The 27340-nt window shown below is 44.1% G+C and overlaps 2 protein-coding genes across 5 annotated transcripts in view; one reads left to right on the forward strand and one right to left on the reverse strand.

Annotated features, from left to right (window-relative positions):
- Positions 1 to 25604, reverse strand: part of WARS1 (tryptophanyl-tRNA synthetase 1) — a 39180-nt gene extending 13576 nt beyond the window's left edge. The window contains exons 1-8 of the mRNA XM_048485391.1: positions 25500 to 25604; positions 16566 to 16777; positions 15698 to 15905; positions 14225 to 14333; positions 12542 to 12661; positions 11038 to 11220; positions 8305 to 8405; positions 4144 to 4256 (exon numbers count right to left, since the gene is read on the reverse strand). Coding sequence (XP_048341348.1) covers positions 4144 to 4256; positions 8305 to 8405; positions 11038 to 11220; positions 12542 to 12661; positions 14225 to 14333; positions 15698 to 15905; positions 16566 to 16679 — 948 coding nt within the window. The 5' untranslated portion in view covers positions 16680 to 16777; positions 25500 to 25604. The remainder of the gene's footprint in view (positions 1 to 4143; positions 4257 to 8304; positions 8406 to 11037; positions 11221 to 12541; positions 12662 to 14224; positions 14334 to 15697; positions 15906 to 16565; positions 16778 to 25499) is intronic.
- A 62-nt stretch (positions 25605 to 25666) lies between these two features.
- The window catches only part of WDR25 (WD repeat domain 25), a 126566-nt gene continuing 124892 nt past the window's right edge, over positions 25667 to 27340 (forward strand). Inside the window, exon 1 of one of the 4 annotated variants that reach the window (XM_048486509.1) lies at positions 25667 to 25696. The gene's annotated coding sequence lies outside the window, so the exon portion shown is untranslated. The other 3 variants (XM_048486508.1, XM_048486510.1, XM_048486511.1) reach the window with 3 other exon arrangements.

A 27340-nucleotide genomic window follows, 5' to 3' on the forward strand; every position in this document is an offset into this window, starting at 1 on the left:
CCCCTCAAGATGTCCGCAAAACAACTCCGTTGGGCCGCATTTCTTTTCTCGTTCTCTTTCACAGTCCATTTTTTCCCCGGAAAACCAATAATAAACTGGCTGACGCTGCTCTCGCCAGCCTACCCGGGAGGGTGGAGCCTGCCTTCACATTTGAGACATCTCCACGCGACTGTTCTCCTCCCCTCCCAGTTGGGGCTGGCTGTCACCCTCGATCTCAAACGTCCACTCACCTACTCACACCCCCCCCATTTCTCCCTAGTCTCGTCTCTCCTTTCCTCACGGGGAACTCGAGGAGGCGGGGCTGCCACGAGCCCTCCAGCGGAAGAAAGTGACTCCCAATTGCGCTTTGGAGAATGGAGTTTGGCCCGGAGGGGGGGAATGTTGAAAGTACGCGCCTCCCCTCCGCTTAAGCAGGTTCTAGCAAAGCTCGCCACCGATGCCCGCTTCGGCTGGACATTTTGGGCTATTTCTGAAAATCCCTCTGCATTTGGCCTCGGGCCCGGCCAGTTCTGGTGGCGCGCAATGCTAGCAAGCGACATTGAGGCATATATTAAGGGCTGCTCGGTTTGTGCAGTAAGCCAAAACCATCTCTCGGGAAAGCCCCATGGGCTGCTTGAAACCTTCTCCCGTTGGCCTCCGCCCTTGGGAAGTCATCTCCATGGATTTTATTACAGATTTGCCCGGAAAAGTCCATGGCAAACACGGTTTTGTGGGTGGTGGTGGACTTATTTTCTTAAACAAGCCCATTTTATTCCATGTGCTTCCATCCCCTCCATTCTCCTAAGTTGGCACGGCTGTTCATTCCAACATGTTTACCGCCTACATTCCGCCCCGATAAGGTGTGGTCTCCCCTGCACCCAGCGGCCCCCAATTCATTTCAAGAAGTTCTGACAGCGCGCTTTTGGGGTTGTTGGGGGCAGCCCAGTCAGTCGCCGCCCCCCAAAATTTCTACCACGTTCAAAGTGACGGGTGAGACGGAGAGAAGCGAACAGAACCTCTAGGAGCGAGCATTTTACGCTTGTTACACCAACTACCACCAAGACAATATGAGTCTGCGAGCTTATTCCGCTTAAGTGAGTACGCCTATAACAATGCGGGTCCCTATAGCAGTACAAAAGAAAACCCCCCTTTGAAATTGTGTCTGGTTCGACTTCCTTTTCCAAAGCCCGTTGCAACACAACTACCCGCGATGACAGCTTTGGGACCCTCCAGAATTTCAACAATGGATTTCGTCCCTCAGCCGAGGGTGGAAATCGGTCCAGACCGCTTTACAACGAGGCTAAGGACTCCCAAAAGCTGCAAAGCCGGATAAACACCGCTTCGGATTTCCCTCTGCGTGTGGGCGCTTGGAGTGGTATTTGTCCACCAAAAATCTCAGAGATCGTGCATAAATTTACACCAAACTGGGCAAAGATTCGTGGGACCTTTTTTCTAGATTACTAAAGTGATTAATGATGATGTCACTGCCCGGATTGGATTTGCCTAACTGGCTCTTAGTAACATTCATCCTGTCTTCCATTCCAGCTTGCTCCAAGGAGGCTCCCCGCTTCCGGACATGCCTGGCACGAATCTCCGGCCGGAGAGGCCCCCCACCGACTATTATTGATGGCCACAAAGCACTTTCTGGCGAAATTGACGCAGCTTATCCTGGACTCTGCGCTTTAATCGCGATAACGCTTGCATTATTTAGTCGCTTGGGTGGGATATTCCTCTGGGTATAATCAATGGATTTATTCCGAAAATATTTTGGCGTCTCCACCCTTATTTCTTGCTTTCCACTTCTCCGCGATAAAACCTGGGGAGGGGTCTTCTTTAAGGGAGGCAGAGTGTAAAGGATTCAATGGTGTTGATGGTGAAGTAACCTTGAGTGCATTCCACAGCGCCCGGGCGATGGGCCAGCTTCAACGGCGGAGACTTTATCTTTGCGCGGGAGATGAGGACTCCGTTCCCATGGGAAGCAGGAAGGGGGATGGGGTGAATAGAGTTATAACCTGTGTTTCTGGCGGGAAGTGTCATTCCTGCCACTGCGTGTACTTGAGCTTTTCTAGATGTCTGAATAAACGGTCCTTTTCACCAAAGAGCCTTTTATTTCTGCTTCTATGGAATTCCTTACACTACATCAGCTTCACCAACTCTCCTGTTACCTAGACTCAGCTGATCTGGCCATGCTGATCTATGTAGCTGAGACTGCAATTAAGCAGATGCGGAATAGAAGAAGAAGAGTTTGGATTTATAAAGAAACCAAGGACGTGACTGTAATGGGTAAACAGCAGCAGATCCTGGATGTTGTTCCATCTCTCAAGCAATACAAGTGCAGGAGACCGTGCAGGGACACCATTTCCTTAGAGGAAGGCCATCACTCACAAATGACAATAAGGGAACGGCATCATGAGGAAGGCCATTGTGAGGAAAAGCTGCCCCTCTGCGAGCTATTTGGCCCTTCCGCCAGTGTGGAAAGGGTGTTACAGAAGAATGTAATGCTTGATGGTACCGAAAGGGGAGGGAATGAGGGGTGGCATGCAAGGGGAGGGAAGAGGCCCCGGCATCTGGACCTGGCCCACCCACCCTAGCGGAGGGAGGGGGAGGGAAGGGAAGGGAGGGATGGCATGCAAGGGAGGGGAGGGAGGGGTAGCATGCAAGGAAAGGGGAGGGAGTGAGGGGTGGCATGCAAGGGAAGGGGAGGGAGTGAGGGGTGGCATGCAAGGGAAGGGGAGGGAGTGAGGGGTGGCATGCAAGGGAAGGGGAGGGAGTGAGGGGTGGCATGCAAGGGAAGGGGAGGGAGTGAGGGGTGGCATGCAAGGGAAGGGGAGGGAGTGAGGGGTGGCATGCAAGGGAAGGGGAGTGAGGAGACTCAAAGGAGCTTACAATCTCCTTTCCCTCCCTCCCCCCACAACAAACATCCTGTGAGGTGAGTGGGGCTGAGAGAGCTCAGAAGAACTGTGACTAGACCAAGGTCACCCGGCTAGAACGTGTTGGAGTGCACAAGCTAATCTGGTTCACCAGATAAGCCTCCACAGCTCAAGTGGAAGAGTGGGAAATCAAACCCAGTTCTCCAGATTAGAGTGCACCTGCTCTTTACTACACCACACCGGCTTTCTGAACCACTGGCACTGAGGGACTTACCTTGGCAGCTAGCTGCTGCAGCACCCAAACCTGGAAGCTGGGCCTTGTGGTAGCTGGGCACTGCTGCAAATGCCTGTTCTGGCATGGAGGGGGAAGTTCCTGGGGCATTCTTGGAGCACTCTGGTCCGGAAATGCCCCCTCCTAGCAGCACAGTCTTATGCCACCAAAAAAGGGTAGTGTAAGTCATTTTGCACTATGGCCTTTCCCGGGGGACTAAAGGGTTTTCACCAGAATATATCCAGAACTGGTATTTATAATGCTTTTTCATTATATGTATGTATGTATTTATAAATGTTATGATAAATAAATAAAAAAAGGTTCACAAAAGGGTCATTTTCAAGTCAGCAGAAGTTTGCCCAACTCAAAGGCCGGAGACAGTCAGTCTAGGGACAAGAAGTAACAACAGTTGACCTTTAACATGATTGGTGAGTTCAACTGTGACTCTAGACCAATGAGAGGCTGTTGCCGGGGCGGGGAAAGTATCCTTGTTGAATGTATAAAATACCATTGCATTGTATATGATAAGTACTGAGACTGAGTTGTGTCTAAGTTCAGCGTGTGTGTTCAACTTTGTTCTTGCTGAAGAGTTCTGTATAGCCTTATAGTCTTGTATAGCATAGACTTGTGTAACCTTGCAACTGCTAAAGTAAAACCTTCCTCAGGGAAGAACATCTTGCGTGGAGAGTATTCTTTTCCAGAGTGGTAGGAGGCTGAAGTGAGTGCAAGAAGACTACTAGACCTCATCTTACCAGAGTGACTCCGCTTTAAACTCTGCTGATAATAAATTTATATTCGGCTTTTCTCCCCAGTGGAGACCTAAAGTGGCTCACAAAGTCATTCTCCTCTTCTGCATTTCATCTGCAAATCAAGATAGGTCAGGTAGAGAGTACATGACTGACCAGCAAACTTCCATGGCAGAGTGGAAATTTCAGCCTTGGCCTCCCAGATCAAAGTCCGACCATCGCACAATTACCAAGAGTCCAGTCAAGCTTAAAAGACCTTAAACAATTGGCTTCGTACCTGATCAATGGCGCATGGGATCAAACACTGAATATCCTTCTTATCGTTGAAGATCTGTGGAAATGATGTGCAGAAGGATGGAGCAGCTTGAATGGCAGGGAAACTAATCTTTCCTAGAAAGGCACAAACGTTTGCTCGTGAAGTTGTTTTCCATAGTGAACACCCCCCCCCCCCCGTGCACTTGTCAGCAACAGTGTGGAAAAAAATGTTTCTAACATCCGGTTCTCTCATGTTCTCCAATCTGAACTGTATGAGAACAACTATTTATAGCCATCTTCACAGCACGGCTGCTAACAGAGAACAACAGCTTAGCTGCACAGAACACAGATGGAACGACAGTTGTCATGTTAGTGAGGGAGCAAGCTTGTTTTCTGTTGCTCCAGAGACTGGGACCAGGACTAATGGGTTCAAGGTGAAGGAAAAGAGATTCCACCTAAACATCAAGAAAAATTTCCTAACAGTAAGGACTGTTCAACAGTGGAATGAACTACCCCGGAGTGTGATGGAGTCTCCTTTGGAGGCTGGATGGCCATCTGTCAGGAGTGCTTTGATTGTGTGATCCTGCATTGCAGGGGGTTGGGCTTGTTGACCTTTGGGGTCTCTTCCAACTCTTATGATTCTATGAACAGTGGGTTGGATCCTACCATTCTGTATTACTAGTGCTAGGGATAATCTGCTAGCCAGAGTTCAGTATACTATTCCCGTACAGTGTACTACCCCTGCTGGAAAAGAGTTGTTGGATCCAACCTATTAGTTCTGAATGATAATATACCAGGCTCCTTGTTTCTTTGGCCTCCCTCTAGTGGCATGGTCTTACTGGCACAGCTGCACTTGATGAGGAAGGTGTGTGTTATCAGACCCTTTATGCAAAGTACCCTTCTATAAGTCAGCTTCTTACACCATTTCTTAAAGCCTTGGGCCAGAAAGCAACACAAGGGGCATTATGAATCCTGACATGGTAAACTTAATGCAGATGGCATTGAGGGTTGATGCTGGCGTGATGTTGGCACTCTTGGAACTGCAGTTCATTGACTCAGAGGTTACTTTGGGAACACATACTCTCTCTCATCACACCCACCCCCTTTCAAAAAAGACACGTCCACCCAGATATCTGCGATCTGTAACTAGGGTCTAGTATAGGGGTGTCCAATTCTGGCACTTCCGATGTTCATGGACTACAATTCCCATCAGCCCCAATTGGCATGCCAGCAAGGCCTGATGGGAATTGTAGTCCATGAACATTTGAAGCTCCAGAGTTGGACACCTCTGGTCCAGCAGGTTTCCCACTTAACCAGCACCTAAATTGTGTTTTAATGGTAGATTCAGGTTGTAGCTAAAAAGAGAAACCTGGCTTGTATTCTGCACAGATAAGGGTGGTGCCCATTATACCTCTTTTTTGCTGTCAAGTCACATCTGACATATGTCAGAACTGTTGCTGGCGTTTTCAAGGCAACAGACATTCACAAGTGGTTTGTCACTGCCTGCTTCCATATCATAGCCCTGGTACCCCGTGGAGGTCTCCCATCCAAATACTTGCCAGGGCTGAGGCTGCGAGTATGTGGCTGGCCCAAGATTACCAAGCAATATATTGCCAAAGGCTTTCACGGCCGGATTCAACTGGTTGTTGTGGGTTTTCCAGGCTGTGTGGCCATGGTCTGGTAGATCTTGTTCCTAACGTTTTGCCTGCATCTGTGGCTGGCATCTTCAGAGGTGTATGACAGAGAGAAGTTTGTTACACACTGTGTCCAGTCTGTGATACACCTCTGAAGATGCCAGCCACATATGCAGCCAAACCTTAGGAACAAGATCTAGCAGACCATGGCCACACAGCCCGGAAAACCACAACAACCAGTTACCAAGCACGTTTCCATGGCAGAACGGGGATTCAAATTTTGGGTTTCCCAGATCCTAGTCTGAAACCTTAACCACCACAGAGCCAGTGTGTTGTAGTGATTAAGAGTGGCCGACTCTAATTGGGAGAACTGGGATGGATTCTCCACTTGTCCACATGAGTGGCGGACTCTAATATGGAGAGCCAGGTTTGATTCCCTTCTCCTCCTCGTGAAGTCAGCTGGGTGATCTTGGTCCAGGCGCAGTTCTCTCAGAACTCTCTCAGCCCCACCTACCTCACAAGGTGCCTTGTTGTGTGGGGGAGGGAAGGCAATTGCAAGCCACTCTGAAACTCCTTATGGTAGACAAAAGAGGGGTATAAAAACCACCTCTCCTTCGCCATGTTGGTTCTCTTATCCTTAGCCACAGTTAAACTGAGAAGGGAGGCATTCTAAAGGGTAGGCAAGAGGAACAGGGTGTACTGATTTCTAAAGAGCTTCCTGATTTCTTAAGAGGGACCCAACACTGTTATCCTTAGTCATATTAAACTGCCATTTAAGATTCAAAGCCTCACAGAGACAAGTCATTCTCCACTAGAAGCTATTCAACGACAGATGAACAACACTAGTGCGCTTATGACAGATACGTTTCATCACTGGCTGGAGCAGCATCTGAATACAGCAACGAAAGAAGGAATGTCTCTTTGCCTTGAATTGCAATAGGGTCACAGGACATCTTACATTTCATAAGTGTTAAAAGCCTGGACATCAACGTTGTATTGCATCTAAATAATGTGGTATCTCAAGGAGCAAAACGCCCCCCAAGGAGTAATCTGTGATATCAGAACATAGGATTTGAAAAATATATAAATGCCTGATAACTCTTTAATCCAGGGGTTTGAAGAAAAAAACAACATGCACTATGTGGGGCTGCCGCAGAATTAAACTGCGTGCGGATCACTCTTGGATCTAGATTGATCCAGACTAGCCCCATCTTGTCAGATTTCGAAAGCTAAGCTGATACAGCCTTGATTAGCATTGGAATGGCAGGCGACCAAGGAATACCAGGGTCACTGCACAGAGGTAGACGATGGCAACACCCTCTGCTGGCCTTTGGCCTTGAAAACCTTACACAGTCACTGTAAGTTGGTTATGACTCGATGATGATTTGCACACACATTCTGATTTTAGTCGCAGGTGGACAACTGCGTCAGTCTGAAGCAGCAGAACAACATTTGAGTACTGTAGCACTTTGTGGGCCAACAACTGTTTCCTGGGTATAAGCTGTGTGAGTCAAAGTATTGTCGAAGGCTTTCACGGCCGGAATCACTTGAGTGCTGTGTGGTTTCCGGGCTGTATGGCCGTGTTCTAGCAACATTCTCTCCTGACGTTTCGCCTGCATCTGTGGCTGGCATCTTCAGAGGATCTGTAGATCCTCTGAACCCAGATCCTCTGAAGATGCCAGCCACAGATGCAGGCAAAACGTCAGGAGAGAATGTTGCTAGAACACGGTCATACAGCCCGGAAACCACACAGCACCCATGTGTGAGTCAAAGTTCATGTTGTTGGACTGACAGAGTGAGATTCAATGCAAAAAAAGCTGGGAAATGTTGCTGGTTTCTGGGGTACTGCTGGACTCAGATTTTGTATTCTGATGTGTAGATCGCTGATGGTTTACAGCACAAGTCTGATTTCTCCCCTACCTTTTAATGGCTGACATTCTTTTAAAAAATAAATTCTGCTTTTTCATATTCTTTTGCAACATCAGTATTCCTAGCTGAAAGAACCTTCCATGAAATCTGTAGTTTAAGTGCAGTTTAAGTGTTCACTGTAAACCTATCATAATCCTTTTAAATAACTTGTCTTTCTTAATTTTGGAAGCCGCTCTGAGAACCTTTCAGGGGCCAGTGGTTAGGATACAGAGGCGTATCCAGGAAAAATGTAGCCCGGTGCAAAATATGAGTTTTCCGCCCCGCCCACCTCCCCCCCCCCGCATGGGTGGCCATCCTCCCCCATCACGACCAAACAATGTTTTTTTGCACCAGGTGTTGAAGTCAGTGTATGGACCCAGGGGGAAGGAGGAGGGGTGTGGGAGGCGATTTTCTGCCCTCCACAAGACTAAATGGCTGCAGCCCAGAGACATTTGACCCCATATATATTTGACCCCTAAGCGGTACGCCCGTTAGGATATAAGCGGAGGACAGCAGCACCTATTCCTGACAGTGGCCCATTAATGAAAAGAGAAAGTTGCCCCCAGTTTGCTTTGCAACCCACTGGGCTCGTTCCCAGTTACCTGCCTTCATGTGCTGCTATAAACACTTCAGGAACTCACCGATGCAGTCACTGTCTGTAAAGCCAAAAATTCCCTTGACTTGGTTGAACGTAACGTGCTTTTGAACTCTTAAGATGTTCTTGTAGAATTCTGGACTTGTTCTAGCAAAGCAGGAGTGGAGACAGAGAGGGAAATGGAGAAATTTAGACGGGGAAGGGCAAACCCGCCTTCCACAGAATACTTGCAAGCATCAATCTATTTCCCAACAACCATGGGCTTCGGGCATTCTGCATGCAAACTTTAAGCACTAGTAATTTCAGCTTAAATAAAACCCATATGTAATTTTTATCATACATTTTTTCAAATGAAGAGCCTAAGTAGCAGCATGACAGAAAGACAATATTCCAGCTTACTGAAAGCCCCTCCACTTGACATAATGTCGGCACGTTGGACGTTGGAATACAACAAGACTTTTTTCACAATATATATAAACCTAATAAGAGACCAAGCCCATAAAAATCCCATGATCCAGTGAAGAATCTCCTGATCCTCTGAAGATGCCAGCCACAGATGCAGGCGAAACACCAGGAAAAAATGCTACTAGAACACGGCCATACAGCCCGGAAACCCCCAACACTCCAGTGGTACCCCACTAAAAACATTCCCTTCTCATTGGACACAGTGTGTAACAGACTTCCCTCTGTGATACACCTCTGAAGATGCCAGCCACAGATGCAGGCGAAACGTTAGGAACAAGATCCACCAGACCACGGCCACACAGCCCGGAAAACCCACCAGAACCACACGCTACAATAAAGATAGAACTTAAGTATAGCCCAGGTCAGGCTTATTTACAAAATAAGCTGTTCCGGCTGTTCCAAGAACTGTTCGAAATGTTTCACAATGGGCCTTACGTAAATAAAGATTGCCAAGTTTCACCCTCCCCTCTCATTCTCCACTCTGTGAATAAGACAAAACAACGACAAAGGAGATCCAAACACCAGATTTGAAAGGTTGTCAGACACAAGCAAGTGAAGCTCTGGGGATGCAACATTCTTATTTTACACTTCACAGGCCAGAAACCCTTTGAACGTTCAAAACACTTGATGAAGCATATGGGCAGCTTCCTCACTGGACAGCCACACAATCAAAACACATGACCCCTGATTCTAAGTTTGGTTCCTCTTGTACTAAGTGGCCGTTTCTTTAGAAGCTGAAATAATTTGAACCAGTTGTTGCACTATTGCACCCCCTACTGGATTTCGAAAGGGTGACCGTATGCGAATGCTGTTTATTATTCTCAACAATTCTGCAACAAGGAAGATAAATTCTTGGTTCTCCGTTAAATTACAAGCAAGTTGGATGATCTAAGTGAAGGTTTTACCAACATCCCAAACAATTATGATTTGTAGTAGCATTCCTTTTGCTTATATTGCAGTGGTTCTCAACCTTCCTAATGCCGCGACCCTTTAATACAGTTCCTCATGTAGTGGTGATCCCCAACCCTAACATTTATCCATTTTACAGATGGAGAACACTGATGCAGAGAGTCTTAGGCGACCCCTGGGAAAGGGTTGTTCGACCCCCAAAGGGGTCCCGACCCCTAGGTTGAGAACCTCTGTTATATTGTGTCCCTTTTAATATACATTTCTTTTTTACAATAGCAAGAGTACCTAGTAAGGAATTGTAGTTGGTTCACATCACAAAAATCAGCGTGGGAGTGCCTCTGTCTTGCTAGCTCTTTCCTCACTCCTCTTGTGCATGGATTGAGAAATTAAATAGTTCTGCTTTTATGGGAAACCATAGTTGTTTTCTTCAAATCATATATTACGGTTTGTTCTCTTGTCTCCTGATTAGGATTAAACTGTGCTTTGGTAGGGAACGAACAAACCAGAGTTCATGATTCACATGAGATAGCACACTTTGGTTTACCGTAAGTGCAAAAAGCATTTAACTTGTGAACTGTAAGAAGTGGAGCTAGCAGTAAGGAGTTCATATACCTCATGCATGCTTTAGTAGCTTCTGCGTTATTTGGAATGAATGTTAAAAATAGTATGGTAAACTTATCCAGATATCTCACTCACCCTGCTGATTATTTGATTGGGCTTTGAATGAAAAACAAAAAGTCCATTCATTTTATGAAACATAATCACAGACCAGCAAAAAATTAAAACAAACACTGGAATAATGTTAATGAACAGTTAACAAGCAATTTCACAAGGCAACAACGATTCCTGCTAGCAATGTAATGTAACAGTTTCTGTTAGCTATGTAGCAAAACTTAGACATTACATATGAAATGGTGGAATCTTTATCTTCGAGTAAAAATTTAAACAGTAAGTCAGAGTGACTAGAATAACTAGAATATCCAAAAGGTCTAGTCAGCAGGGGAAAGATTAAGAGAGTTCGAACATCCCTGTAAAATTCATAATGTGACAGAATGTGGGTGATCGTCTCAATCACATTTGAAACACAAGAACATAAATCTACCAAAATAAGACATCACGCTCTTCTGTTAGCTGGTCTTCCCTCCTGTTACAAAAATAGCCATCCCATTTTCCCCAAAAATGTAAACTCCACTTATGTTGTACAAACATCCAATTCACTTATCTTCAGTTCTTTCCTTCGTCATGCAACAGTATAAATGGCATCACTAATTAAAAAAAAATTTTAAACCAGAAAAGAAAAAGAAAAGAAAAAAAGGAGACACTCAGAAAAGAAAAGAAATAAAGTTTACAGAAAACTGTAAAAGAGATTTGATCATGAAGCTTTTAAACATTATCAGAAACTTACCCCAAATAGTCCAGATCAGAAAAGATGAAGGTTTTATTGACATCGAATCCTAAGGCTATGAGGTCCTTGACGTTTTCTATGGTATACTGGTATGCCTTCTCAACCGTTAGATCTTTCCAGAGGTATTTCTCATCATCAGTCAACTGTATGACTAAAGGAACATTAAATACATCTTGAAGCCACCTGATAAAAACAAAATAGGTTAGGTTTTAGTATCATAAATTTATTGAAATGTTTTATTGGATTATTTACGTTTTAAACTTTTGTAAGCCTCCCGAGCCCAACTCTGATTGGGAATGGGAGGGACACAAATCTAGGAAAATAAATAATTAAAATAAAATAAATTTTAAACAGAGATTTATTCAAGCATTTTCGAGTAGCATCCTCGTATATGTCACAAGCTGTCATGATGATCTGTATGGGAGGGCCTGATCTCGGTTCAAATGTCATTTGTTCATTAATTCACTGGGTGGCCTTTTGCAAGTGTCACTCAGAAGAAGAAGAGTTTGGATTTATACCCCACCTTTCTCTCCCGCAAGGAGACACAAGGTGGCTTACAAGCTGCTTTCCCTTCCTCTCCCCACAACAGACACCTTGTGAGGCAGGTGGGGCTGAGAGAGTTCCTGAGAGAACGGTGACTGGCCCAAGGTCACCCAGGAGGAATGTAAGAGTGTAGAAACACATCTGGTTCACCAGATAAGCCTCTGCCACTCAGGTAGAGGAGTGGGGAATCAAACTTGGTCCTCCAGATTAGAACCCACCTACTCTTAACCACTACACCACACTGGCTCAGGTTTAAAGACACTTTTGACCTCCCTACCTGGCTGAACTTCCAAGACTTGGTGTGCATACCTCCTTGTCTGGTGGTGGCGGAAAGTGCTGTCAAGTCACAGCTAACCTACGACGACCCTGTGGGGTTTTCAAGGCAAGAGACGTTCAGAGGTGGTTCGCCACTGCCTGCCTCTGTAGTGGGCTGACAGAGTTCTGAGAGAACTGAGATTGGCCCAAGGTCCCCCAGCAGGCTTCATACGGAGGAGTGGAGAATCGATCCTGGTTTTCTAGATTAGAGTCTACTGCTCTTAACCACTATACCACGCTGGCTCTGGTCTGATGGTAAACGTAACATCCATTTATTTCCCAGAAAATAAATGTAGTTGGCTGACTCTGGCAGGAGATCCATCTCTTGGAAAACAAATCTGTTAGTGTTCCTGCACAGGATTAGCTTACATCTTTTCTCACCTGAATCTTAAGATGCCGGCAAGGCAGAATTCATTCTCAGGCTGAACAGCAGAGTAATAGCATTTTAGTTATCAGAGCACCATGGGAAATTGGTTTTTCCCCCTCTCTCATAATAATGGGGTAACTGCATTAAGTAGGAGTCGAGTTCTCTGAATCAGCGTTATTGACTGTGCAATACTGCATGAATCATCAGCACCAACCACGTTCAACATAGTAAGTAAGCATATAATGGAAAATGAAGAGTCTCCAGACAGAAGTTACTTACTTTGTGAAAATGAATGGGATAAGGTGGCCAACGTGGATGGCTTCAGACGAAGGGCCTCTGCCTGTGTACAGGTAAAAGGGCTTCTTATTTTCATATGCGTCAAGGATTTGGTTCATGTCTCTAAAGGCGGAAGAAAAGAAACATGGCATGCCTTTTTAAAGAGCTTAATCAAATGAGAACGAGTGTGGGAGACCTGCTTTTATGCCTTTCGATTTTTATTCAAAACACAATACTGTCATTTACCTTATATATTCGTGTATAAGTCTACTTTTTCAGCACATTTTTGTGATGAAAAAGCCCCCCTCGACTTATATGTGAATGAAGGTCCCACTTAATTCTTGTGTGGCATTCCCCCTCTCCTGTCTTCGCTCTCTCCTGCCTTTTTTCTCCCTTTCAGCTGCTTTCTCTGCCTCTCTCTCCTCTGCCTTCTTCTCTGCCTTCCCCCTTTCAGCCACTTTCTCTGCCTCTGCCTTCTTCTTGGCGGCAGCTGGTCACTGGCTCTCGGCGGGTGACAGCCAGTTGACCTGGGTGAGCTTGACAAGCTGCGGGATGCAGAGGTCGGTGGCAGAGACCCCCAAATAGCACCCGACCGTATCTATTTTTATTTTTGAAATTTACCAGTAGCTGCTGCATTTCCCACCCTACACTTATACTCGAGTCAATAAGTTTTCCCAGTTTTTTGTGGTAAAATTAGGTCCCTCGACTTATATTCAGGTCGACTTATACATGAGTATATACGGTAAATAGCATTTATGTAAAACTGCAGAACCCCCCAAAAAACATTTCCACTTTTGCAATATTAAAACGAGTTGAAAAAATCACCAGGTGAGGACCACGAGGGAGGAATGGTGGCGTGGGATAGCCCGATCCCGTCACATCCCGACAGCTACACAGGACTATTATTTTGCAGGGTGACCACCAAGGAAGGCGTTGCAGGAGAAAGCAATGGCAGGCCACTGTGCTCCGGAGCAGGCAGTGAACGCCCTTTCATGTGTAAACAGAGAAATGCAAGGAGACCACACTACAGCCCCACTGCGCAGCTAAGAGCCCCGAGGTAAGCGGTCCATGCACAATGGGCCCTAATTAACCCCCTCACTAAGCCTCTTGCACCTTTATGCTAATGACTTCACGGAGGAAGGGAAGAAGAATCAGGGGTTGCCCCTTCTGATGGCTTATATGCCCCATCTTCAGCTGGAAGAGATAAAGTGGGATATAAACCCAATCTTAATCCCTGCTTCAGGAACACAAAGTGTTTAAAAGCCAATTTCCTCTCCTCTGCTCTTTAACTGGTGCTCAGTTGCCCAGAACATTCTGCAGTTTTCAACTATCAGTGGGCAATGCTATGTTGGGCTGATTTTCACAGTTGTATCCATTTACATTTGCAAAGCAACATTTCTCTGTATTCCTGGTGAGTCATCTGAGCACGTAACAGCTCCCAACTCATCTGTGAGTGGCTACGTTTCTTCTCCCTGATGGTAGGCATGAGAAGTGCACTATGGGAAGGACAGACAACAAGTCCTCTCAATCTCCGCCCTGTCCCCGGAAGCTTATTTTTATTCCTATATGGCAAATATTTATTTGGAAAGTTTATATGCTGCCTCTCTACAGATCTGTTCTCTGGAGTGTGTGGAAAACAAGGCATTGCTTAAAACTACTTTTGCTCCAACAGATTAACATACCCACCGATGAGAAAAGAAGATGCCCCTGCGTAGGAAGTGATGGGGTTTATGCCCCGTAACTCTCTCTATCCGATTAATTAGATCGTTATCAATTTTGCTGCTGCCAAATCGAACTGAAAATAAAAGGCAGATTAGGTTACACATGGTGCACTGCCATAAAACCACAGGAGCACAACACTAAAGAAATGTTACAAGTTACTTTTTAAGGTGGAATGCCCTCACTCTTGAATTATGACATGCCTACAGAATATGGAGAGCCGGCATGGTGTGGCTGAAGTGCTGGACTAAGATCTGGCAAAACCAGGTTCGAATCCCCACTCTGCCATGGAAACTTGCTGGGTGACCTTGGAACCATTACACATTCTCAGTCTGGACCCTGACAAGTATTTGGATGGGAGATCTCCAAGGAATACCAGTGTTGTTATGCAGAGACAGGCAGTGGTAAACATCCCCTGAACTTCTCTTGCCTTGAAAACCTGATGGGGTTGCCGTAAGTCATCGGTGACTTGACGGGAAGACCAAGCCAAACCAAAACATGGACTTAATTTGTGTTCCTTCACATTTCAAGGCTGAGAGCTTCATTTCTGAACTTACTACTTTATTCTTACTTCCCAGGAAAAGCCTCCTGTTTTCAAAGATGAACAGAAACATGTTTACTCAGAAGCAAGTCCCAATATGTTCCAAGGGGTCTTACACTAATAATTTTGTTTTCAGATTGCAGCTCTCAAAGCAAAACATATCTCACTGAAGCTTTCTCGTTTCATTGGCCGTCACTCCCTTCATGTGGCTTCTGCTTTGCACCGAGCAGGTGCTCGGTTCGAGACTTGGTGTTTCCAGTTAAAAAGGACCAGACAGGAGGTGATGTGAAAGACTCCCACCTGAGACCCTGGAGATCCAGTCTGAGTAGACAATATTGAACAGAGGTGGAGCTACCATGGGGATGGGAGGGTGCGTGTTGCACTGAGTGGAAAATCGCCCCCTGCCCCCCCCGCAGCATCCCACTCCCCCAGCCCCCCACAGTGCCCCCTGCCCCCCCACACCCTCCTACCTTTGTTGAATCCAGAGTGCAGGCTGGCAGAAGCGATCAGTTCCTCTCGGTTAGGGGTCGAAGCTGGGTTTGCCTGGTGGGAACTACATTTCCCAGGAGACCTTGCAAGCCCCAAGGTCTCATGGGAAGTGTAGTTCCCACCAGGCCACTTTCAACCTGAAGGGAACAGGCTGCTTTTCCAGGCTGAAGTAAGGTAAGTGGGGGGAGGGGGGCGGAAAACACAGAGTTCGTACCAGGCACACTCTGACCCAGCTATGACTTTGATATTGAACTTGACTGACAACTTTACTATAAAGCAGCTACATATGTGTTCACTACTATTGTTTTGGGAAGTCTGTGCTCAGGAAACGGAGAACAATGAAAACCAGCTCATTCCACTGTAAATGACCAATTAAAATAATTTTGAAAAACAGATATAGCATCACTCACCAATAAGTTTATCGTAATCTACCCCTTTGGCGTTGGATGTCTGCACTGTCCATGGGTCCACAAGATCTTCGTCTCCAGCATCCCCGGGACCATTACTGACCGGAGCAAAATCTGTCGGAGGGGAACCAGCTTTATATTCCTGGCCCGTCGCTGTTTTATAACTCAGCTTTAATGACAATAATAACTTAACTGCTGCTTCAATTTCATCCTGCAGGTAAAGGAGGTGGGGAAAAAAGAACAAGTCAGATTAAGGAAGTGTGGCGGTATGGTGTCGTTTCTCTGTCTTGCACACACACAAGGAAGTTACATTTCAACGGGAGACATTCTGAAAGCAAGGATGATTCTATGAACTCGCCAGATCATGAGAGGTAGGGCAGGAAGGGAAGAGCCAGTGCTTGCTTCTTCTGGCCTTTTCTTACACATGCAGGATTATGCCTGTCATCACTTTGGGGCCAGCAAGGAATTTTCCTGTAGGTCAGGGATCCTAGAGGTGTTTTGCCTTCTTCTGGGCATAGAGCAGGGGTGAGAGGGAGACTGTGAGGGAGAGCAGAGGCATAGCTGGGCCATACTGTGCCCAGTGTGCACTCTATGTTTTGAAAAGTTCAGGATCTACTTTAGGATTTTGGAAAGAGAATATAGAAGGGTTGATATACACCCATTGTAGAGACTAATAGTTAGGTCAACGAGACCGCTATTAGTCTTTTATGTTGGTTCATATGTTTTGTCTGATTTGTCCTGGTTTGTCCTCCAGTTTGTCTTTTGTATGTTTTTACTAATGTAAACCATACAGATTGTTTATTGTAAATATACTATCCGAAACTTTAATAAAATTCATTATATAAAAAAAGAAGAGGTTCAGGATCCATACCTTTGGCGCTTTCTCTGCTTTCAGCGATCTGACTTTTTCTCCTTGTGCGGTTACTTGTTCAAACAGTTCAAGTGGATTACAAGAGCAAAAGTCGCCTTCCCGAAGGTCTGCCATTTTTAGGAGTGTAGAAGATCTTTACCGTGATTCTTCACAATCGACAGCGCCTCCCGCAACTTCTTTCTGTCCGGAAATTTCCAAAATATGGGCCGACGCTAGGAAGTGAGACAAGCCACGTTCAGTCCTCTGTTGCCGTTTTTATAAATAATGCATTGTTCAAATATACTTCTTACATGCAAGCGCGGCGACATGATTAACATTTTCAAACGTCCTGTTTGCAAACAAACAAACCCTGAGGATTCCTGAAGAAGAGCATCTAGCACTCAGCTGCCAGCCCCTCCAGGGTTTCTACTATTAGAAACAGTCATCTTCACAAAAGCGTAAGGTCACAGGCATTGACACAACACAGCTGATGTGCTACTGCAATTAGGCATGATGTTTACAAAAAACCCCCCTCCATGCTTGAACCCACTCAAGCCACACATTTGTTTGTCGTCTTGGGCAATGTTCCCTTTTCTCATTATGGTGCTGCTACAGCCCCTGTTACGCCCCCAGAGAAGCTTTTATTATTTTCTCATTAAGCATCAGTCATCCCTACAGTTACAATGGGTTTAGTTCCTTGTATAGTCTTCTAAGGGAGGGAATTTTAGTCAGACCCTGTCCCTTTAAGAAATTTCCCTAAAGGCAGTCTTCCTTCATTACCCAGCAATGCCCCTGTTTAGCTCAGTCAGTCAATCAGTCAGTCAGTCTAAGGTGCCAAGGGTAGTTGGAAGGCTGCAATATCTGTTACGTCCAAGGTGTATAGAGAGAGCATAAAGTTAAGGTGTCAACAGAAAGTAGTATCCAGCAAAAGACTGAAGGAATCAGAAGGAAGTATAGACAAGCGGACTTTCTTGAAAGGAGTCAAGGAAGAATAAAAGTCTACAGCTTCAAGTTTGTTCATCAGTCAAGCAAGTACCTTATCTTAGGCAGACCCTGGGAGGAGTTAGGGTCTCAAATCTTCTAAGCAACAAACCTTGTTTTTGAACTGTGACACCGTGTTTGTGTGCCTCCCACTCTGTTCCACCCAAGAATAGGGCACCTTTAGATTGTGTTACTTGGGGAACAGAACAGCCCCCCACCCCAGTTGATACTTCTTCAGACAGAGTTTGGTTTGAATTCTGAGGCTCTTTTAATAGAACTTCTGTACAGTGCAGCTGCTGAGACTGTGTTCTACAATGGCAGACTGGGACATCATCAGCTGTTGGCCCCTCTTCTCCCTGCAATTCTCACTTGTTCTTCGAACAGCTACTGCAGTTGTTGATCCCCTACATCAATCACAGGTCTGAATAGAATTTAGAAGGCCGGACTAATTTTCTAGGCCCTCTAGCCATTCTTTTGGCAGGCTAGAATATCCAACACAATTAAAGCTAGCGCACTCCTAGCAGAAAAAAGGCCAAGTTTTTCATTGAAAAATGAATAGGAAATGAGATTTTCCAGCCTTCCTAAGCAGCTTGTTCACTTGCTGAATAATCCATAGCCGAATTTTAAAGCACGCAGTTTTTCTACCCCAGAAGATAGCGAAGCTCTCATTTGAGGAAGTAATCTAACCTCACAGATGCTCCCTTTCCCAAGCTATTTAAACAGAACAATACTTCCTTTCTACAGTTACGCTGCTGGGAGGCTTTGCGTTATCACAGGACTTTTAAAACTCACAGTTACACAATGCAATGGATTAGTTCCTTATTGATTGTTCCATGAGGAAATCAGTAAAGATCAAAGTACATTATATACAACAATGTGCAGCTGATTAGAGTTTTAAGGAATATCCTTAATTTTTTAAAACTTTCTTTTCAGTGATGCAATATGGTAATAGTCTTCAAACTGCTCTTTGGATACCCCTTTGGTTCCTTGAAAGCTTATCAACATTGTGTAATTAGAAGCCCCCATGTGGCATGTTGACAGCCAATTTAGGGTGAGGCATATGGATTTGAACTTCGATATGATGTTCTTTCCTTTCCAATCAAACTCATTAGGGATCTTCCTGTGAAAATATGTTGGTTCTATCAGATTTTCCAACTTGGATATTGATCTGCTCATTTGAAATTGATTGAAGCCGCTCTTTAGTTCTTTCTAATCTGTTAGTTACTGCAGTCTGTTCCTTTCGTGAAATTTCTTTACAGGCCTCAAATACTTCTTCCTCAAAGATCAGATCCTCTGTTGGAGATATTGAAGCCAGAGAGACATTTTTGGAGGTTTGATGAAAAAGACTCTGTTCAATAAAATTCATGGTGCTTATTTGATCCAGCTCCAAAAGTTCTTGGACCTGCGTTTTTCCTGTCGTTCGGCCACATGTCTCTCTCTTTTTTTCTGAGAATTTTTATTCATTTTACTCATCTGAATAACACATACATAGAAAGATAAAGAAAAAATCCAATCTAATCCCCCTCCCCCCATAATAGTAATACTAAATGAAAAGATGGGAAAAAAACCACATACACAAACACTTACGCTTATATATGGTGACTTCCAGCTACCTCACTAAGGATCCAAACATAAGTCTAACTCGTGCTGTATAATTAATACCCTGTTTCTCCAAAAATAAGACAGTGTCTTATATTAATTTTTGCTCTCAAAGATGCACTATGTCTTATTTTCAGGGGATGTCTTATTTTTCCATGAAGAAGAATTCACATTTATTGTTGAACAAAAAAAAATGAACATTTATTATAGACTGTACAATAGTTGTCATCACAAACCAGTTTGTTGGGGTGGAGCCAAGCGAGGCAGGAAGCGGGAGGGATTTGGGGGCGCACACGCTTCCAAACAAAAACTTTGCTACCGGTACGTCTTACTTTCGGGGGATGCCTTATATTTAGCACTTCAGCAAAACCTCTGGTATGTTTTATTTTCAGGGGATGTCTTATTTTCGGAGAAACAGGGTATCCATTTTTTTTTCACTTTTAGTCCTCCTTATGAAGTTGTCTTAATCCAATATGCTGTTTTCCTTTAAGCCTCAGATCCTGCCGTTGTTTCTCTGTTTGACTATGTTGTCAATAAATACTCTGCAAAGGATTTCCAGTCTTTCAGAAAATTGTTGGTATTCTTGTCTCTAATAACCGCCATCAGCCTTGCCATCTCTGCACACTCTGTGACTTTCTGTAATAATATCTCTGACCTCAGAGCGACTTCCCATTCCATGGGGAACTTATTTTGCCATAAAGAGTCTTGCTTTTGTTTAACATCAGCTAATGAGAAGTCAGTGGTATCAACCTTCTCTTTGGAAGAACTATCCACAGTCACCAGTTCAGCATCATTGAAAGAGTCTGCTGACTGAGGAGGTGAAATGCATGAGGAAGGCAGATTTTTATTTGTGTCCTCCATCAGAAAATCCTTATCTAACCATCTCATTGAAATACTAGGTTTTATATAAAAGTTGTTATCCTGAAGGGTTACTGTAGCTCGTGGTAGAGCACTGTTAATTGAAGTTAAATTCAGAGCCATTTGTTTCCAATTCATCTCTATTTCATTTATTGTTGAAAGATTATTCCCAATACAGGGGCAAGATGGCTCACTTCTATTTGTGATTTTATTTATGCTTAGATATTTAAGCACTTTTACCACTCTGATGTCACATTTGTAAAACAAAAATTTCTGCATATAAAATATACGGTCTGGGGTCTCCCTGTGTGCAAAGGTTAGTACAAGTCTGCGATGCTAGCCTTCTTTAGGGAGCATATCACATCCCAGTAACTTTAATTCAGTTGTTTTACATTTCAATATTAACCTCAGAGATTCTTTGATTGGGTGAATGTTATGCCATTTCTTTGAGTTCAGCTCAGAGCCTCCAATAATGACAATCCATTTTGAACATATGGTCTAGGAGAGGGAAAAGTCCTGCGAGATCTGAAGGTGTTCCGTGTACATTCACAGACCCTTTGTGTGCTATCTTGCTCCACTATTTGGCATAAATTATTCAGGGAGTCCGGTTTGGCAGCCAGGCTCTTTAAATTTTCCAGTAGTAATTCCAGGGTTGAGGGTATCAAAGAGGCTTGGTAGGAAATGACCTCTGATGTAGTTGAGAGTTCTTTCAATTAATGTATGTCTTGAATCGTCCTGTGCTACAAACACTTTTACTGGCTCTGTTTGCACCGAGCCTTCATCCAAATGTCTGAAGACTGTAAATTATCCACAGCTGTAAATCTATTCTCAAGAGGGAGACCGTCTAACAGATCCTCTGCAGGAGATTTATCTTGCAAATAATACTCCATTTTGCTTTACCTCTTTCTTTTCAGCTCTTGTGAGAGAGGGGAAGAGTGTTTGAGTTCCCTTGCTCCCATTCTTGCCTACAACTGCTGCTGTGATTGCCAATTAAGAACAAACTCTTCACAAACAGCAGGACAGAATAATAGTTTCAGTTCTCAGAGTGCTTTTCACAAATTATGTTCAAAATCAGTATAAGTGACCCCCAACTCCAAATCCAAAAGAAAAGATGAAGAACCCAGCGATCTTAGCTGCCTAACAGCTGGGAGCAACGCAACCGTTGACCTTGTTTGGCGCCATCTCTCATGAGAAGGTTACTTACATATGTTAGTTCAGAGCAACCATTCAAATTCCACAAAGAATTGGACAAGTAGCCAACAGGTTTCAGTTGTTGCAGAAGGAACTGATAGTAGATATATACAGCATAACATCAACTCACCTGTTGAGGATTCAGATGTATCAACTTGACTAAGTCCAGCTAATGAGCCCTCTGGTGATATTAAAGTAATCTCGCGGAACACTGCTGGTTGGGGGAATAAGGCTAATAATATTGTGTTTCTCAGTTATTTACAATATTTTGATATCATTCTACTGCAAGAAACCTAGACTACCACTCCTATTAGTATTAATGGATTTACTATGTATACTGTTCCTGACAAAAAGACTACGGCTGACCCACAGGGGGACACTCAATTTTGATCTCTCATGCTTTTAAATCTAGTGAGCTGAGTTCACGTAATACTATAGCTCTCTCTTAAATGACTGACTTTAAGAACCTAAGGGTCATTATGGTCAATGTATATATGCCCTCAAGCCAAGATAAGGAGTTCTTGCCAGAAGTATGGAATAGTCTTTCATCAACTTTAAAGATGGGATAGTCAATAAGGCTGGTCGCAAATTAGCAAGATTAGCTTTAAGCTGCAATAAAACCCGGCTAAATGGTGTATGCTATTTTGCAAATGCAGGACAGTATACATTTATAATCCCAAGGGGTTGTGATATATTACTTGTTAATCTCCCCGATTATGAAAAATTATTTAAGATCTTTTACTGTTGGAGACACCGTTATTAGCGATCATCTTCCCTTAATTAGTGTCTTCCAAATTGAACAAGATCCACAAACACAAAAAGTAGCGGTTTATGATATGACCCAAATGATCTGGTCACCTGATATTTGTTAGGACTTGACAATTAGATCAGCTGAGTGGCTCCTTCTCAGTGTTGCCCTTACAATTCTGACAATTTTAAATAGTTCTGATAATTTGAATGTTGGGACATCTTTTAGTAATTACAATAATTCGCAAGAGAGAATTGACAGTTTTGAGTCTTTCATTTTTTTATATCACAAACCTTTTAACTGTTAAGATGGAAACAAGGAATAATGGAGTGAAGGGTGTCAGCTGGTTTGACGGCGAGTGTAAATTACTAAATACCCACATTAGGGAATTGTGCAGTCATTTTCGCTCAATGGGAGCAACAACACGTTCCAAATAAATATTTGCACTCAAACATACCCAGAGCCAACTCATTAAAAAGAAAAGAGCAGAGTATTTTAAGCAATGCTGGGAGCAGATTTAGTATGCCACAGTCTCTAGCAATAGTAGGTTATTTTGGATGTTAGTTAATGGGGGAATAAGAAGGGACTCCCCCGATGCAGAGTGCATTACACCTGAGGGTTGGTTAAAATATAACACTCTCTTATTTCATGATGAAAAGGTATCTGACATAAGCCCAGAGGATATACAAATAGGTTACCCTGAGTGGTGTCTCAACTGAAGAGATCTTAGATCTCATTCAACAATTTAAATCTGGCAAACTGATTGGACTTGATTTAATAATACCAGAGATATTAAAGGTCAACTCCGAATGGTGGGCCCCTTTGCTGGTGTCATTATTCACGTCAATTAACAATTCAGGTATCCTGCCTAAGTCATGGATAAATGCTACAGTTAAACCCATATATAAAAAGGGGACCCCAAGTGCCCTTCTAACTTTAGACCTATAAGCTTATTGTCTGTTATCGGTAAATTATATAACAAGTTTTTGTTATTGAAATTAATAAAGCCAACTATTCAGCCGAGGCAATCAGTCATTTCTATTATAACAAGGGCCAACAATTTATTCCAGCTGCATTTAAAAAATTTAATGCTAAAATAAGTGCCCAATTACTATATGGGCCCCCTATATGGACTGACTCGGTCAAGCAGTCACTAGAATCTACAGTCTGGCTTTTTGTGGAGGATTTTGAGTGTACCAAAATGTGTTCCATATATGGAAACGGGACAACATAGTACCGCGTATGGAAATGGGACAACACAAGATGGAAACACTGGCTTGGCTCAGAGCATTTTTTTTCTCAGCAAGCCTTTATAGGCATAGACAACAGTACAACAAAAGTAAAAAACTGATTTAAAACATATACAGTACAGGAAATAAATGTTAAGTGGAGGGAAATCTACTGGCATTTAGTAATTTCCAGGAGAAAGTCTGCCACTATCATACAGAGAGAAGGATCAGGATTGTCCAGCAAGTAGTGTAATCTAAATAAATCGGGGAGATCGGGTAAATGTAAAGGAGTAAGATTCACATACTTGGATCTGATTTCCTTGAATCTGAGACAGTGAAGTAATTGGTGGGCCAGAGATTCAACTGAGCCATCATTACACGAGCACAGTCTATTAGCCTTTTCTTGCTTGTTAAATCTGCCATGTAATAAGGCAGAAGGCATAACATTAAACCTGGCTAGCATTATGGCTCTCCTTTGAGCAGGGTTTATTAAGCAATACAGGTAGTGTGCCAAGTGGCCCTGTTCAAATGGGAGAGAAACTCAGAGCATTTAAATTCTGGATTCGAGTACACTTCTCGTACAGATTCTCATAGCCTATTGTATCAACTGCAGTCAGAATCATGTCACTTTAAGTGGATAAATATAATGGAAAAGAAATTAAACTCCATGGGTTTATCGCTGGACCTATTTTTTATTACTTCTGGCCCAGAAACCTGTTATAAATAGAATGATCCTAGAAAATGAACATGAATTGTTGAGAGAAGTGGGCACGAGTTGTTCCCCTGTCTCCTTAGGAATTAAATTATCGCCAGGCAAAATAGCTGAATATTTATCTCTCCTCAAAAATCCAAAACAGTCATTAGCTTGTTTTAATTCCCTTCCATCCGTTAAGTTATTTGAGAGATTTCAAAGAATACCATTAGATAAGAGAGTATGCCCCTGTGCAGTGGGAGCTGTTGAAACAGTTCAACACATTTTATTGGGCTGTCCAACTCACAGAGCATTGCATGAAAGACTGATCTCTCCTATCCTTGCAGAAAAAAATGAATAGTGCAGGGATTGAATTGATAAATTTTCTCCTCAACAAAGATACGGCTGATGTTTGTGAAAGAGTTGCCAAGTCAAATGTAAGTTATTGTAATGGGTTTTGTGCATGATTCTAAGAACTGATTACATGTTTTGCACTTTGTGCTTTATACTGATTTTAATGCCAATAAAGGCTGAATGAATAGAATATGTAATTGGGAAAATCAATAATGGCTGGCAGGCCTTTCTAGAAATGACTTTCCCACTGCAATGTGCAGCAATAGGAGACAAATTATGGAAAGTATTCTTAATTCATGCAGTATGACAACTAAGCCCAAGAGGTGTGGCCAACTCAGATGACCTAAGAGCCTAAGTCACTCTCCAGAATCTTGTGTAATGCTTGGGGTGAACTGGAAAAGATTCCTAGAGTGTCAAAACATTCACTATCTCTATAATATGACAGATGCAGGAATGGTTAGCTACACAGTGCTTCTTCAGTTTGCTACATGTATGGTAAAGCATTTTAAGGATGGAATGTATTCTTGCTTCTCAGCAATTATTTATTTGGCTCAGTAAGGGCTCTTGGCCCTGAACTGGATGACCTAGGCTAGTCTGATCTTGTCAGATCTGAGAAAAGAAGCAGTGTTGGCCCTAGTTGGTACTTGGATGGGAGACCACGAAGGAAGTTCAAAGTTGCTGTGCAGAGGAAGGCAATGGCAAACCACCTCTATAAGTCTCTTGCCTTAAAAACCTTACTGGATTGTCTAGAGTTGGTTGGACCAGTCACAGTTCTCTCACAACTCTCTCAGCTCACCTACTTCATAAGGTATATGTTTTTGGGGGGGGGAGGACTCTGTTGAGACTCCTCACAGTTAAGAAAAGCAGGGTATAAATCCAAACTTTTCTTTTTTTTCTTTTCGTCCTAACCTACCTCGCAAGCTGGTAGCTAGAAGGATAAAACTGACGAACTCCCATTTGGGGAGAGAAAACAAGGATGTAAACATCTAAATAAACGAAAAAGGGTGAATGAATCGTTCTTTTTACCGCACTTCTTTTGCGCTTTGCAAGAAGATTTTCGCCTTAACGCAAAAGAACACTCACAGCTACCACTTTATTCTTGCACGGGGACAGGCGTGACCTGTCCAGACCGTGGAGGCGTTTTTCGACGCAGCCGGTCACCAGCCGGTTCCTGCAATGTAGGACAGCGCCACTGGCCGGGACTTAACAAGACAGGCTTTCCGGTACCTACTTCACGGAGCCCTGAAAGAGCGGACAGCCACTGGATCAAGCCGCCTCCGGATCTCCCCGCATTCCCTTCTTACCTGTCCACGGAACCGGCCGCTTCCCCGGTCGCCTGTGGGGCCGATGTCAACCGAGTTGCATCAGCATGCGCAGGGCGGTGCGTCGCTCCTTTCCGTCCGGCTAGGAAACACGCTCCCAGCCCGGAACCAATGAGAAGGGAACGCGGACGCCAGTGACGTCGGCAGGAGGCGGAGTCAGGCGGCTGCGAAAGAAAGAGGTAGGAACGTTTGAGGTTGGGGTCGAGTTTCTTGGGGGGGATTGTCGTAGTGATGCCTGAGGGATGCCGCTTGGGGGAATACATAAGTGCAATGCTTCTTTCCCCGCTCCGCCTGTAAGTGATGCTACAATAGTTTAGTTCTTCGCTCCCTCCCTCCCCAGGAGACTTGCAAGGCACTGAGCTCAGGAGCTGCCTTTGCCCCTTGGAAGCGGGGAGGAAAGCTCCTTGACAGTGTGCAGAATTGAAGTGGAATAACGCTGGGTAGGATCATTGAGCAAGAGTCCAGTGGCACCAGGAAGGGTTGCAAAACTTATACCTCCACAAATGTCTTAGAAGTGGGGGGTGGGATAAAGCTTCCTTTCAGTGCCAGTCCCATGCAGAATGCTTTCCCCCCCAAGCAAACGACAAACTCTCTTCCCTTTTATTAATTTTATGCAGCCAGAGTTGGAAGGTGCCTCATAGGGCATCTAGTCCACTCCCTCGCTCAATTCATGGTATCCAAAAATGGAGCATTCTGTAGGGTTGCCAGCTCTGGGTTGGGAAATTCCAGGTTATTTTGTGGGTGAAGCCTGGGGAAGGCAGGGGTTAAGAAGGGGAGGGATGTCAGCAGAGTATAATGTCATTCTCCAATACAGCCATTTTCTCCATGAGAACTGAGCTCTGTAGCCTGGAGTCAGTTGCAATATCAAGAGAGTTCCAGCCACCAACTGGCAACCCTGTTCTCAGCTGATGGCTGTGATTGAAGATATGGTTGTCATCCCGGACCCACATAGTGGTAGGAGCATTTGGAGCAGTGGTTCTCAACCTGGGGGTCGCGACCCCTTTGGGGGTCGAATGACCCTTTCACAGGGGGTCGCCTGAGACTCTCTGCATCAGTGTTCTCCATCTGTAAAATGGATAAATGTTAGGGTTGGGGGTCATCACAACATGAGGAACTGTATTAAAGGGTCGTGGCATTAGGAAGGTTGAGAACCACTGATTTGGAGGGTGGAGACTTGCAGAATTATATGGCTCCATTTTGCAAAGTCACTTCTTCCTAGGATCGTGGAAATGATGTCACTGCATTGCACTCTAGGATTCCCCCAATGTCTATGGTAAAAACCATAGAGAGTGGAACAATTCCTAGAGCATTTCAATGGTGTCACTTCTGGTTTCCAACCAGAAATGATGCTGTTTCTCCCTTCCCAGTCCCATTGAGGGTTTGCCTTCTAATAGCAAGCAAATAGCATCCCTAGTTGAAAACCATCAGCAAAGTCTTGTAGGTAATTGGTTCTGCTATAAAACCACTATTATTGTCAGGAAATTTCTCCTAATGTACAACTGAAATCTATCCTTCTGTAACTTTTGCCGATTAGATCTAGTTTTGTCTTCAATGGTAAGCAAATGTTCACCCTCTTCCATATGAAAGACCTTTGGGTAGTTGAAGAGCATGATTGTGTCTCTCTTCAGTCTTCTCTTAGGTAGGCACCATCAAACTTTCTTCATGGGACTTGTCCTCTGGAAAGCTCAGCTTTCTTTATTTTCCTCTTTGGATCCTTCCCAGTACTGAGTCAGCTGCACTGTTTATGCTGTCCTTCCTTCAGGGAGCTCAGGGTATGCAATTTGCCTTGTTCTGCTTATCACAACAACCCTATGAGATAGATT

The sequence above is a fragment of the Sphaerodactylus townsendi genome, linkage group LG02 (assembly GCF_021028975.2).
Source record: "Sphaerodactylus townsendi isolate TG3544 linkage group LG02, MPM_Stown_v2.3, whole genome shotgun sequence".
Classification (NCBI taxonomy): domain Eukaryota; kingdom Metazoa; phylum Chordata; class Lepidosauria; order Squamata; family Sphaerodactylidae; genus Sphaerodactylus; species Sphaerodactylus townsendi.